Source organism: Oncorhynchus gorbuscha, linkage group LG13 (genome assembly GCF_021184085.1).
Source record: "Oncorhynchus gorbuscha isolate QuinsamMale2020 ecotype Even-year linkage group LG13, OgorEven_v1.0, whole genome shotgun sequence".
Classification (NCBI taxonomy): Eukaryota; Metazoa; Chordata; class Actinopteri; order Salmoniformes; family Salmonidae; genus Oncorhynchus; species Oncorhynchus gorbuscha.
The window spans coordinates 2,039,757-2,054,066 of NC_060185.1; the positions used below are offsets into that span (position 1 = coordinate 2,039,757).

The 14,310-nt window shown below is 41.2% G+C and overlaps 1 protein-coding gene across 6 annotated transcripts in view; it reads right to left on the reverse strand.

Annotated features, from left to right (window-relative positions):
* pgr (progesterone receptor) overlaps positions 1-14,310 on the reverse strand; it is a 53,469-nt gene that overhangs the window by 7,774 nt on the left and 31,385 nt on the right. For all 6 annotated transcript variants that reach the window (XM_046293594.1, XM_046293591.1, XM_046293590.1 and 3 more), the window contains exons 6-7: positions 526-670; positions 85-215 (exon numbers count right to left, since the gene is read on the reverse strand). In XM_046293594.1, coding sequence (XP_046149550.1) covers positions 85-215; positions 526-670 — 276 coding nt within the window. The remainder of the gene's footprint in view (positions 1-84; positions 216-525; positions 671-14,310) is intronic.

Below are 14,310 nucleotides of genomic sequence, written 5' to 3' on the forward strand. Positions count from 1 at the left end.
TCCTAACAGAAGTCTGTGGGCCAGAATAAGGTCGGGTTCATCAGTCAATGTTTTCAAGAGGAAGTGGTACTGTGTTGTGTTTACCAGTGTTGAGAATCATGATGGCTTTCATACAGAGGAACTCCTCTTTGGTGACCTGGAGGCTGGTAAACTCCTGAGGGATAAACTGCATGGCCAGACACAGATCATATATGGGAGATCTCCTCATACGATCCCTGGGAGACAATTACAATATTAATATTCACATATATCATAGTGGGATTGTATTGTTTTAACTAAATAGTTGGATAAGTGGAAATAAAAATGGTTTTATTCAATGCAGATTTTAAATATAGAACATTAACATTGTGGTCCTTCTGTAGCTCAGTTGGTAGAGCATGGCGCTTGTAACGCCAGGGTAGTGGGTTCGATCCCCGGGACCACCCATACGTAGAATGTATGCACACATGACTGTAAGTCGCTTTGGATAAAAGCGTCTGCTAAATGGCATATATTATTATTATTATTATTATTACATTAACTTACTGGCTCAGGATCAGATCAGGAGCGAAGTATAAGTATTCACTGGTGACATTCTGGAAAGATCTCCAGCCCAGAGAGAACACCATCAGGTTCATCCAGGAGTATTGGATGAGTGTCATCTGGTCGTTGATGTGGAGGCTACGGAACCCTGTCAACAAACCAGAGAAAAGAATATGTGAATGTTTTCAAGAAAGCTTGTTTTACTTGCAATGACCGTGACATGTGGTTGTTTTTGACCTGAATGTAAGTCACTCCGGATAAGTGTCTGCTAAATGACCAAGACATGGGAAAAGACTCTGTTAAATGACCAAGACATGGGAAAAGACTCTGTTAAATGACCAAGACATGGGAAAAGACTCTGTTAAATGACCAAGACATGGGAAAAGACTCTGTTAAATGACCAAGACATGGGAAAAGACTCTGTTAAATGACCAAGACATCAATGGGAAAAGACTCTGTTAAATGACCAAGACATGGGAAAAGACTCTGTTAAATGACCAAGACATCAATGGGAAAAGACTTTGTTAAATGACCAAGACATCAATGGGAAAAGACTCTGTTAAATGACCAAGACATCAATGGGAAAAGACTTTGTTAAATGACCAAGACATGGGAAAAGACTCTGTTAAATGACCAAGACATGGGAAAAGACTCTGTTAAATGACCAAGACATCAATAGGAAAAGACTCTGTTAAATGACCAAGACATGGGAAAAGACTCTGTTAAATGACCAAGACATCAATAGGAAAAGACTCTGTTAAATGACCAAGACATGGGAAAAGACTCTGTTAAATGACCAAGACATGGGAAAAGACTTTGTTAAATGACCAAGACATCAATAGGAAAAGACTCTGTTAAATGACCAAGACATGGGAAAAGACTCTGTTAAATGACCAAGACATCAATGGGAAAAGACTCTGTTAAATGACCAAGACATCAATAGGAAAAGACTCTGTTAAATGACCAAGACATGGGAAAAGACTCTGTTAAATGACCAAGACATCAATAGGAAAAGACTCTGTTAAATGACCAAGACATCAATGGGAAAAGACTTTGTTAAATGACCAAGACATCAATAGGAAAAGACTCTGTTAAATGACCAAGACATCAATGGGAAAAGACTCTGTTAAATGACCAAGACATCAATGGGAAAAGACTCTGTTAAATGACCAAGACATCAATGGGAAAAGACTTTGTTAAATGACCAAGACATCAATAGGAAAAGACTCTGTTAAATGACCAAGACATCAATGGGAAAAGACTTTGTTAAATGACCAAGACATCAATGGGAAAAGACTCTGTTAAATGACCAAGACATCAATGGGAAAAGACTCTGTTAAATGACCAAGACATCAATAGGAAAAGACTCTGTTAAATGACCAAGACATCAATGGGAAAAGACTCTGTTAAATGACCAAGACATCAATGGGAAAAGACTCTGTTAAATGACCAAGATCAATGGGAAAAGACTCTGTTAAATGACCAAGACATCAATGGGAAAAGACTCTGTTAAATGACCAAGACATCAATGGGAAAAGACTCTGTTAAATGACCAAGACATCAATGGGAAAAGACTTTGTTAAATGACCAAGACATCAATAGGAAAAGACTCTGTTAAATGACCAAGACATCAATGGGAAAAGACTTTGTTAAATGACCAAGACATCAATGGGAAAAGACTCTGTTAAATGACCAAGACATCAATGGGAAAAGACTCTGTTAAATGACCAAGACATGGGAAAAGACTTTGTTAAATGACCAAGACATGGGAAAAGACTTTGTTAAATGACCAAGACATGGGAAAAGACTCTGTTAAATGACCAAGACATCAATGGGAAAAGACTCTGTTAAATGACCAAGACATGGGAAAAGACTCTGTTAAATGACCAAGATCAATGGGAAAAGACTCTGTTAAATGACCAAGACATGGGAAAAGACTCTGTTAAATGACCAAGACATGGGAAAAGACTCTGTTAAATGACCAAGACATCAATGGGAAAAGACTCTGTTAAATGACCAAGACATGGGAAAAGACTCTGTTAAATGACCAAGACATCAATAGGAAAAGACTCTGTTAAATGACCAAGACATGGGAAAAGACTCTGTTAAATGACCAAGACATGGGAAAAGACTCTGTTAAATGACCAAGACATCAATGGGAAAAGACTTTGTTAAATGACCAAGACATCAATAGGAAAAGACTCTGTTAAATGACCAAGACATGGGAAAAGACTTTGTTAAATGACCAAGACATCAATAGGAAAAGACTCTGTTAAATGACCAAGACATCAATGGGAAAAGACTTTGTTAAATGACCAAGACATGGGAAAAGACTTTGTTAAATGACCAAGACATGGGAAAAGACTCTGTTAAATGACCAAGACATCAATGGGAAAAGACTCTGTTAAATGACCAAGACATGGGAAAAGACTCTGTTAAATGACCAAGACATGGGAAAAGACTCTGTTAAATGACCAAGACATCAATGGGAAAAGACTCTGTTAAATGACCAAGACATGGGAAAAGACTCTGTTAAATGACCAAGACATGGGAAAAGACTCTGTTAAATGACCAAGACATGGGAAAAGACTCTGTTAAATGACCAAGACATGGGAAAAGACTCTGTTAAATGACCAAGACATGGGAAAAGACTCTGTTAAATGACCAAGACATGGGAAAAGACTCTGTTAAATGACCAAGACATGGGAAAAGACTCTGTTAAATGACCAAGACATGGGAAAAGACTCTGTTAAATGACCAAGACATGGGAAAAGACTCTGTTAAATGACCAAGACATGGGAAAAGACTCTGTTAAATGACCAAGACATGGGAAAAGACTCTGTTAAATGACCAAGACATGGGAAAAGACTCTGTTAAATGACCAAGACATGGGAAAAGACTCTGTTAAATGACCAAGACATGGGAAAAGACTCTTTTAAATGACCAAGACATCAATGGGAAAAGACTCTGTTAAATGACCAAGACATGGGAAAAGACTCTGTTAAATGACCAAGACATGGGAAAAGACTCTGTTAAATGACCAAGACATGGGAAAAGACTCTGTTAAATGACCAAGACATGGGAAAAGACTCTGTTAAATGACCAAGACATGGGAAAAGACTCTGTTAAATGACCAAGACATGGGAAAAGACTCTGTTAAATGACCAAGACATGGGAAAAGACTCTGTTAAATGACCAAGACATCAATGGGAAAAGACTCTGTTAAATGACCAAGACATCAATGGGAAAAGACTCTGTTAAATGACCAAGACATGGGAAAAGACTCTGTTAAATGACCAAGACATGGGAAAAGACTCTGTTAAATGACCAAGACATGGGAAAAGACTCTGCTAAATGACCAAGACATGGGAAAAGACTCTGTTAAATGACCAAGACATCAATGGGAAAAGACTCTGTTAAATGACCAAGACATGGGAAAAGACTCTGTTAAATGACCAAGACATGGGAAAAGACTCTGTTAAATGACCAAGACATGGGAAAAGACTCTGTTAAATGACCAAGACATGGGAAAAGACTCTGTTAAATGACCAAGACATCAATGGGAAAAGACTCTGTTAAATGACCAAGACATGGGAAAAGACTCTGTTAAATGACCAAGACATCAATGGGAAAAGACTCTGTTAAATGACCAAGACATCAATGGGAAAAGACTCTGCTAAATGACCAAGACATCAATGGGAAAAGACTTTGTTAAATGACCAAGACATCAATGGGAAAAGACTCTGTTAAATGACCAAGACATGGGAAAAGACTCTGTTAAATGACCAAGACATGGGAAAAGACTCTGTTAAATGACCAAGACATGGGAAAAGACTCTGTTAAATGACCAAGACATCAATGGGAAAAGACTCTGTTAAATGACCAAGACATCAATGGGAAAAGACTCTGTTAAATGACCAAGACATCAATGGGAAAAGACTCTGTTAAATGACCAAGACATCAATGGAAAAGTAGGAAGAATAACCTTTATATATCTACTGTAATTTGAGTTTAAATGGTTCATTACCTCTATTCATATAAGTTGACATTTTTTATTACATAATCATCCAATCAAACTTTATTTGTCACGTGCGCCGAACACAACAAGTGTAGACCTTACAGTGAAATGCCGAATACAACAAGTGTAGACCTTACCGTGAAATGCTGAATACAACAAGTGTAGACCTTACCGTGAAATGCCGAAAACAACAAGTGTAGACTTTACCGTGAAATGCCGAATACAACAAGTGTAGACTTTACCGTGAAATGCGAATACAACAAGTGTAGACTTTACCGTGAAATGCCGAAAACAACAAGTGTAGACTTTACCGTGAAATGCCGAATACAACAAGTGTAGACTTACCGTGAAATGCTGAATACAACAAGTGTAGACTTTACCGTGAAATGCTGAATACAACAAGTGTAGACTTTACCGTGAAATGTGAATACAACAAGTGTAGACCTTACCGTGAAATGCTGAATACAACAAGTGTAGACTTTACCGTGAAATGCCGAATACAACAAGTGTAGACCTTACCGTGAAATGCTGAATACAACAAGTGTAGACTTTACCGTGAAATGCCGAATACAACAAGTGTAGACCTTACCGTGAAATGCTGAATACAACAAGTGTAGACTTTACCGTGAAATGCTGAATACAACAAGTGTAGACCTTACCGTGAAATGCCGAATACAACAAGTGTAGACCTTACCGTGAAATGCTGAATACAACAATAGACTTTACCGTGAAATGCTGAATACAACAAGTGTAGACTTTACCGTGAAATGCCGAATACAACAAGTGTAGACCTTACCGTGAAATGCTGAATACAACAAGTGTAGACTTTACCGTGAAATGCCGAATACAACAAGTGTAGACCTTACCGTGAAATGCTGAATACAACAAGTGTAGACCTTACCGTGAAATGCTGAATACAACAAGTGTAGACTTTACCGTGAAATGCTGAATACAACAAGTGTAGACTTTACCGTGAAATGCTGAATACAACAAGTGTAGACCTTACCGTGAAATGCCGAATACAACAAGTGTAGACTTTACCGTGAAATGCCGAATACAACAAGTGTAGACCTTACCGTGAAATGCTGAATACAACAAGTGTAGACTTTACCGTGAAATGCCGAATACAACAAGTGTAGACCTTACCGTGAAATGCCGAATACAACAAGTGTAGACCTTACCGTGAAATGCCGAATACAACAAGTGTAGACCTTACCGTGAAATGCTGAATACAACAAGTGTAGACTTTACCGTGAAATGCCGAATACAACAAGTGTAGACTTTGACTGATGAACCCGACCTTATTCGGGGGTACCGGTACAGGGTCAATGTGGAGGCTATATACAGGGGGTACCGGTACAGAGTCAATGTGGAGGCTATATACAGGGGGTACCGGTACCGAGTCAATGTGGAGGCTATATACAGGGGGTACCGGTACCGAGTCAATGTGGAGGCTATATACAGGGGGTACCGGTACCGAGTCAATGTGGATGCTATATACAGGGGGTACCGGTACAGAGTCAATGTGGAGGGTATATACAGGGGGTACCGGTACAGAGTCAATGTGGAGGCTATATACAGGGTGTTATGGTACAGAGTCAATGTGGAGGCTATATACAGGGGGTACCGGTACAGAGTCAATGTGGAGGCTATATACAGGGGGTACCGGTACCGAGTCAATGTGGATGCTATATACAGGGGGTACCGGTACAGAGTCAATGTGGAGGCTATATACAGCGGGTACCGGTACAGAGTCAATGTGGAGGATATATACAGGGTGTTACGGTACAGAGTCAATGTGGAGGCTATATACAGGGGGTACCGGTACAGAGTCAATGTGGAGGGTATATACATGGGGTACCGGTACAGAGTCAATGTGGAGGCTATATACAGGGGGTACCAGTACAGAGTCAATGTGGAGGGTATATACAGGGGGTACCGGTATCGAGTCAGTGTGGAGGCTATATACAGGGTATTACGGTACAGAGTCAATGTGGAGGCTATATACAGGGGGTACCGGTACAGAGTCAATGTGGAGGCTATATACAGGGTGTTACGGTACAGAGTCAATGTGGAGGCTATTTACAGGGGATACCAGTACAGAGTCAATGTGGAGGGTATATACAGGGTATTACGGTACAGAGTCAATGTGGAGGCTATATACAGGGGGTACCAGTACAGAGTCAATGTGGAGGGTATATACAGGGTATTACGGTACAGAGTCAATGTGGAGGCTATATACAGGGTGTTACGGTACAGAGTCAATGTGGAGGCTATATACATGGGGTACCAGTACAGAGTCAATGTGGAGGGTATATACAGGGTATTACGGTACAGAGTCAATGTGGAGGCTATATACAGGGGGTACCAGTACAGAGTCAATGTGGAGGGTATATACAGGGTATTACAGTACAGAGTCAATGTGGAGGCTATATACAGGGTATTACGGTACAGAGTCAATGTGGAGGCTATATACAGGGTGTTACGGTACAGAGTCAATGTGGAGGCTATATATAGGGGGTACCAGTACAGAGTCAATGTGGAGGCTATATACAGGGGGTACTGGTACAGAGTCAATGTGGAGGCTATATACAGGGGGTACTGGTACAGAGTCAATGTGGAGACTATATACAAGGGGTACCGGTACATAGTCAATGTGGAGGCTATATACAGGGGGTACCGGTACAGAGTCAATGTGGAGGCTATATACAGGGGGTACCAGTACAGAGTCAATGTGGAGACTATATACAGGGTATTACGGTACAGAGTCAATGTGGAGGCTATATACAGGGGGTACCAGTACAGAGTCAATGTGGAGGCTATATACAGGGGGTACCGGTACAGAGTCAATGTGGAGGCTATATACAGCGGGTACCGGTACAGAGTCAATGTGGAGGCTATATACAGGGTGTTACGGTACAGAGTCAATGTGGAGGCTATATACAGGGGGTACCGGTACAGAGTCAATGTGGAGGGTATATACAGGGGGTACCGGTACAGAGTCAATGTGGAGGCTATATACAGGGTGTTATGGTACAGAGTCAATGTGGAGGCTATATACAGGGGGTACCGGTACAGAGTCAATGTGGAGGCTATATACAGGGGGTACCGGTACCGAGTCAATGTGGATGCTATATACAGGGGGTACCGGTACAGAGTCAATGTGGAGGCTATATACAGCGGGTACCGGTACAGAGTCAATGTGGAGGATATATACAGGGTGTTACGGTACAGAGTCAATGTGGAGACTATATACAGGGTATTACGGTACAGAGTCAATGTGGAGGCTATATACAGGGGGTACCAGTACAGAGTCAATGTGGAGGCTATATACAGGGGGTACCGGTACAGAGTCAATGTGGAGGCTATATACAGCGGGTACCGGTACAGAGTCAATGTGGAGGCTATATACAGGGTGTTACGGTACAGAGTCAATGTGGAGGCTATATACAGGGGGTACCGGTACAGAGTCAATGTGGAGGGTATATACAGGGGGTACCGGTACAGAGTCAATGTGGAGGCTATATACAGGGTGTTATGGTACAGAGTCAATGTGGAGGCTATATACAGGGGGTACCGGTACAGAGTCAATGTGGAGGCTATATACAGGGGGTACCGGTACCGAGTCAATGTGGATGCTATATACAGGGGGTACCGGTACAGAGTCAATGTGGAGGCTATATACAGCGGGTACCGGTACAGAGTCAATGTGGAGGATATATACAGGGTGTTACGGTACAGAGTCAATGTGGAGGCTATATACAGGGGGTACCGGTACAGAGTCAATGTGGAGGGTATATACATGGGGTACCGGTACAGAGTCAATGTGGAGGCTATATACAGGGGGTACCAGTACAGAGTCAATGTGGAGGGTATATACAGGGGGTACCGGTATCGAGTCAGTGTGGAGGCTATATACAGGGTATTACGGTACAGAGTCAATGTGGAGGCTATATACAGGGGGTACCGGTACATAGTCAATGTGGAGGCTATATACAGGGGGTACCAGTACAGAGTCAATGTGGAGGCTATATGCTGGGGGTACCGGTACATAGTCAATGTGGAGGCTATATACAGGGGGTACCAGTACAGAGTCAATGTGGAGGCTATATGCAGGGTATTACGGTACAGAGTCAATGTGGAGGCTATATACAGGGGGTACCAGTACAGAGTCAATGTGGAGGCTATATATAGGGGGTACCAGTACAGAGTCAATGTGGAGGATATATACAGGGTATTACGGTACAGAGTCAATGTGGAGGCTATATACAGGGGGGTACCGATACAGAGTCAATGTGGAGGCTATATACAGGGGGTACTGGTACAGAGTCAATGTGGAGGCTATATACAGGGGGTACTGGTACAGAGTCAATGTGGAGACTATATACAAGGGGTACCGGTACATAGTCAATGTGGAGGCTATATACAGGGGGTACCGGTACAGAGTCAATGTGGAGGCTATATACAGGGGGTACCAGTACAGAGTCAATGTGGAGACTATATACAGGGTATTACGGTACAGAGTCAATGTGGAGGCTATATACAGGGGGTACCAGTACAGAGTCAATGTGGAGGGTATATACAGGGTATTACGGTACAGAGTCAATGTGGAGGCTATATACAGGGGGTACCAGTACAGAGTCAATGTGGAGGGTATATACAGGGTATTACGGTACAGAGTCAATGTGGAGGCTATATACAGGGTGTTACGGTACAGAGTCAATGTGGAGGCTATATACAGGGGGTACCAGTACAGAGTCAATGTGGAGGGTATATACAGGGTATTACGGTACAGAGTCAATGTGGAGGCTATATACAGGGGGTACCAGTACAGAGTCAATGTGGAGGGTATATACAGGGTATTACGGTACAGAGTCAATGTGGAGGCTATATACAGGGTATTACGGTACAGAGTCAATGTGGAGGCTATATACAGGCTGTTACGGTACAGAGTCAATGTGGAGGCTATATACAGGGGGTACCAGTACAGAGTCAATGTGGAGGGTATATACAGGGTATTACGGTACAGAGTCAATGTGGAGGCTATATACAGGGGGTACCAGTACAGAGTCAATGTGGAGGGTATATACAGGGTATTACGGTACAGAGTCAATGTGGAGACTATATACAGGGGGTACTGGTACAGAGTCAATGTGGAGGCTATATACAGGGTGTTACGGTACAGAGTCAATGTGGAGGGTATATACAGGTGGTACCGGTATCGAGTCAGTGTGCAGGGGTACAGGCTAGTTGACGTAATTTGTACATGTAGGTCGGGGTGAAGTGACTAGATATAGATATAGATTAAAAAAACAAAGAGTAGCAGCAGTTTACAAAAGGGGTAGAAGCTGCTGAGGAGCCTTTTGGTCCTAGACTTGACGCTTCGGCACCACTTGTGTGTGGTAGCAGAGAAAACAGTCTACAACTTGGGTGACTGGAGTCTCTGACAATTTTATGGGCTTTCCTCTGACACCGCCTGGTATATAGGTCCTGGATGGCAGGAAGCTTGGCCCCAGTGATGTACTGGGCCGTACGCACTACCCTCTGTAGCGCCAAATGGTCAGATGCTGAGCAGTTGCCATACCAGGCAGTGATGCAACCGGTCAGGATGCTCTCGATGGTGCAGCTCTAAAACCTTTTGAGGATCTGGGGACCTATGCCAAAATCTTTTCAGGCTCCTGAGGGGGAAAAGGTTTTGTCGTGCCCTCTTCACGACTGTCTTGGTATGTTTGGATCATGATAGTTTGTTGGTCATGTGGACACCAAAGGAATTTGAAACTCTTGACCCGCTCCAATACAGCCCCGTCGATGTTAATGGCGGCCTGTTTGGCCCGCCTTTTCCTGTAGTCCACGATCGGCTCCTTAGTCTTGCTCATACTGAGAGAGAGGTTGTTGTCCTGGCACCACACTGCCAGTTCTCGGACCTCCTCCCTATATGCCGTCTCATCGTTGTCGGTGACCACTGTTGTGTTGTTGGCAAAATTAACGATGGTGTTGGAGTCGTGTTTGGCCACTGGGGATGGTCTGGTGGTGTAGATATGTAGTTATTACAGACTCGGTCAGGAAGAGGTTGAAAATGTCAAGACACTTGACAGTTGGTCCGCGCATGCTTTGAGTACACGTCCTGGTAATATGTCTGGCACAGCTGCTTTTTGAATGTTGACCTGTTTAAAGGTTTTGTTCACATCGGCTACCAAGAGCGTTATCACACAGTCATCCAGAACAGCTGGTGCTCTCCTGCATGCTTCAGTGTTGCTTGCCTCGAAGCAAGCATAAAAGGCATTTAGCTCATCTGGTAGGCTCGTGTCATTGGGCACGAGCCTATACAGTATCTATACAGTATCTACGGTCATTCATACGTATCTGCTGTCATTTGAGTTTAAATGGATCAATATCTTTATTCATACTTACAATATCTACTGTCATTTTAGTTTAAATGGTTCATTACCTTTATTCATACTTATCGGCTGTCATTTGAGTTGAGATGGTTTATTATGTAAATAACGTCTTATCACGTTATTAACAAGAACAAGTTGTAACACCCTAGTAACAGTCATACACAGTTGTAGACATATCACTACTGGTAGACATAATGGTAGATATATCACTACTGGTAGACATAATGGTAGATATATCTCCGGACAACCATAATGGTAGATATATCACTATATCACTACTGGTCAATATAATGGTAGATATATCACTACTGGTCAACCGTAAAGATAGATATATCACTATATAACTGCTGGTCTACCATAATGGTAGATATATCACTACTGGTCAATATAATGGTAGATATATCACTACTGGTCAATATAATGGTATATATATCACTACTGGTCAATATAATGGTAGATATATCACTACTGGTCAATATAATGGTAGATATATCACTACTGGTCAATATAATGGTAGATATATCACTACTGGTCAACCATAATGGTAGATATATCACTACTGGTCAATATAATGGTAGAAATATCAATACTGGTCAATATAATGGTAGATATATCACTACTGGTCAACCATAATGGTATATATATCACTACTGGTCAACCATAATGGTAGATATATCACTACTGGTCAACCATAATGGTAGATATATCACTACTGGTCAATATAATGGTAGAAATATCAATACTGGTCAATATAATGGTAGATATATCACTACTGGTCAACCATAATGGTATATATATATCACTACTGGTCAACCATAATGGTAGATATATCACTACTGGTCAATATAATGGTAGATATATCACTACTGGTCAATATAATGGTAGAAATATCAATACTGGTCAATATAATGGTAGATATATCACTACTGGTCAATATAATGGTATATATATCACTACTGGTCAACCATAATGGTAGATATATCACTACTGGTCAATATAATGGTAGATATATCACTACTGGTCAATATAATGGTAGATATATCACTACTGGTCAATATAATGGTAGATATATCACTACTGGTCAATATAATGGTAGATATATCACTACTGGTCAATATAATGGTAGATATATCACTACTGGTCAATATAATGGTAGATATATATATATCACTACTGGTCAATATAATGGTAGATATATCACTACTGGTCAATATAATGGTAGATATATCACTACTGGTCAATATAATGGTAGAAATATCACTACTGGTCAATATAATGGTAGATATATCACTACTGGTCAATATAATGGTAGATATATCACTACTGGTCAATATAATGGTAGAAATATCACTACTGGTCAATATAATGGTAGATATATCACTACTGGTCAATATAATGGTAGATATATCACTACTGGTCAATATAATGGTAGATATATCACTACTGGTCAATATAATGGTAGATATATCACTACTGGTCAATATAATGGTATATATATATCACTACTGGTCAATATAATGGTAGATATATCACTACTGGTCAACCATAATGGTAGATATATCACTACTGGGAACTAGCCTTCCCTTCCTGTCAAATCATTACCTCTCCTTATGGGAACTAGCCTTCCCTTCCTGTCAAATCATTACCTCTCTTTATGGGAACTAGCCTTCCCTCCCTGTCAAATCATTACCTCTCCTTATGGGAACTAGCCTTCCCTTCCTGTCAAATCATTACCTCTCCTTATGGGAACTAGCCTTCCCTTCCTGTCAAATCATTACCTCTCCTTATGGGAACTAGCCTTCCCTTCCTGTCAAATCATTACCTCTCCTTATGGGAACTAGCCTTCCCTCCCTGTCAAATCATTACCTCTCCTTATGGGAACTAGCCTTCCCTTCCTGTCAAATCATTACCTCTCCTTATGGGAACTAGCCTTCCCTCCCTGTCAAATTATTACCTCTCCTTATGGGAACTAGCCTTCCCTCCCTGTCAAATCATTACCTCTCCTTATGGGAACTAGCTTTCCCTCCCTGTCAAATCATTACCTCTCCTTATGGGAACTAGCCTTCCCTTCCTGTCAAATCATTACCTCTCCTTATGGGAACTAGCCTTCCCTCCCTGTCAAATCATTACCTCTCCTTATGGGAACTAGCCTTCCCTCCCTGTCAAATCATTACCTCTCCTTATGGGAACTAGCCTTCCCTCCCTGTCAAATCATTACCTCTCCTTATGGGAACTAGCCTTCCCTCCCTGTCAAATCATTACCTCTCCTTATGGGAACTAGCCTTCCCTTCCTGTCAAATCATTACATTCTCCTTATGGGAACTAGCCTTCCCTCCCTGTCAAATCATTACCTCTCCTTATGGGAACTAGCCTTCCCTTCCTGTCAAATCATTACCTCTCCTTATGGGAACTAGCCTTCCCTTCCTGTCAAATCATTACCTCTCCTTATGGGAACTAGGGATTCTACATGACATGACATACAGTATGGATTCTACATGACATGACATACAGTATGGATTCTATACGACATGGGTGTTTAGGAGGTTACCTGTAGTGATAAAGGCTGTTTAGTTATAAAGGGTGTTTAGGAGGTTACCAGTAGTGATAAAGGGTGTTTAGGAGGTTACCAGTAGTGAAAAATGGGTGTTTAGGAGGTTACCAGTAGTGATAAAGGGTGTTTAGGAGGTTACCAGTAGTGATAAAGTGTGTTTAGGAGATTACCAGTAGTGATAAAGGGTGATTAGGAGGTTACCAGTAATTATAAAGGGTGTTTAGGAGGTTACCAGTAGTGATAAAGGGTGTTTAGTGATAAAGGATGTTTAGGAGGTTACCAGTAGTGATAAAGGGTGTTTAGTGATAAAGGGTGTTTAGGAGGTTACCAGTAGTGATAAAGGGTGATTAGGAGGTTACTAGTAATTATAAAGGGTGATTAGGAGGTTACCAATAGTGATAAAGGGTGTTTAATTATAAAGGGTGTTTAGTTATAAAGGGTGTTTAGGAGGTTACCAGTAGTGATAAAGGGTGTTCGGGGTGTTTAGGAGGTTACCAGTAATTATAAAGGGTGTTTAGGAGGTTACCAGCAATTATAAAGGGTGTTTAGGAGGTTACCAGTAGTGATAAAGGGTGTTTAGGAGGTTACCAGTAGTGATAAAGGGTGTTTAGTTATAAAGGGTGTTTAGGAGGTTACCAGTAGTTTATAAAGGGTGTTTAGTTATAAAGGGTGTTTAGTTATAAAGGGTGTTTAATTATAAAGGGTGTTTAATTATAAAGGGTGTTTAATTATAAAGGGTGTTTAATTATAAAGGGTGTTTAGTTATAAAGGGTGTTTAGTTATAAAGGGTGTTTAGTTATAAAGGGTGTTTAATTATAAAG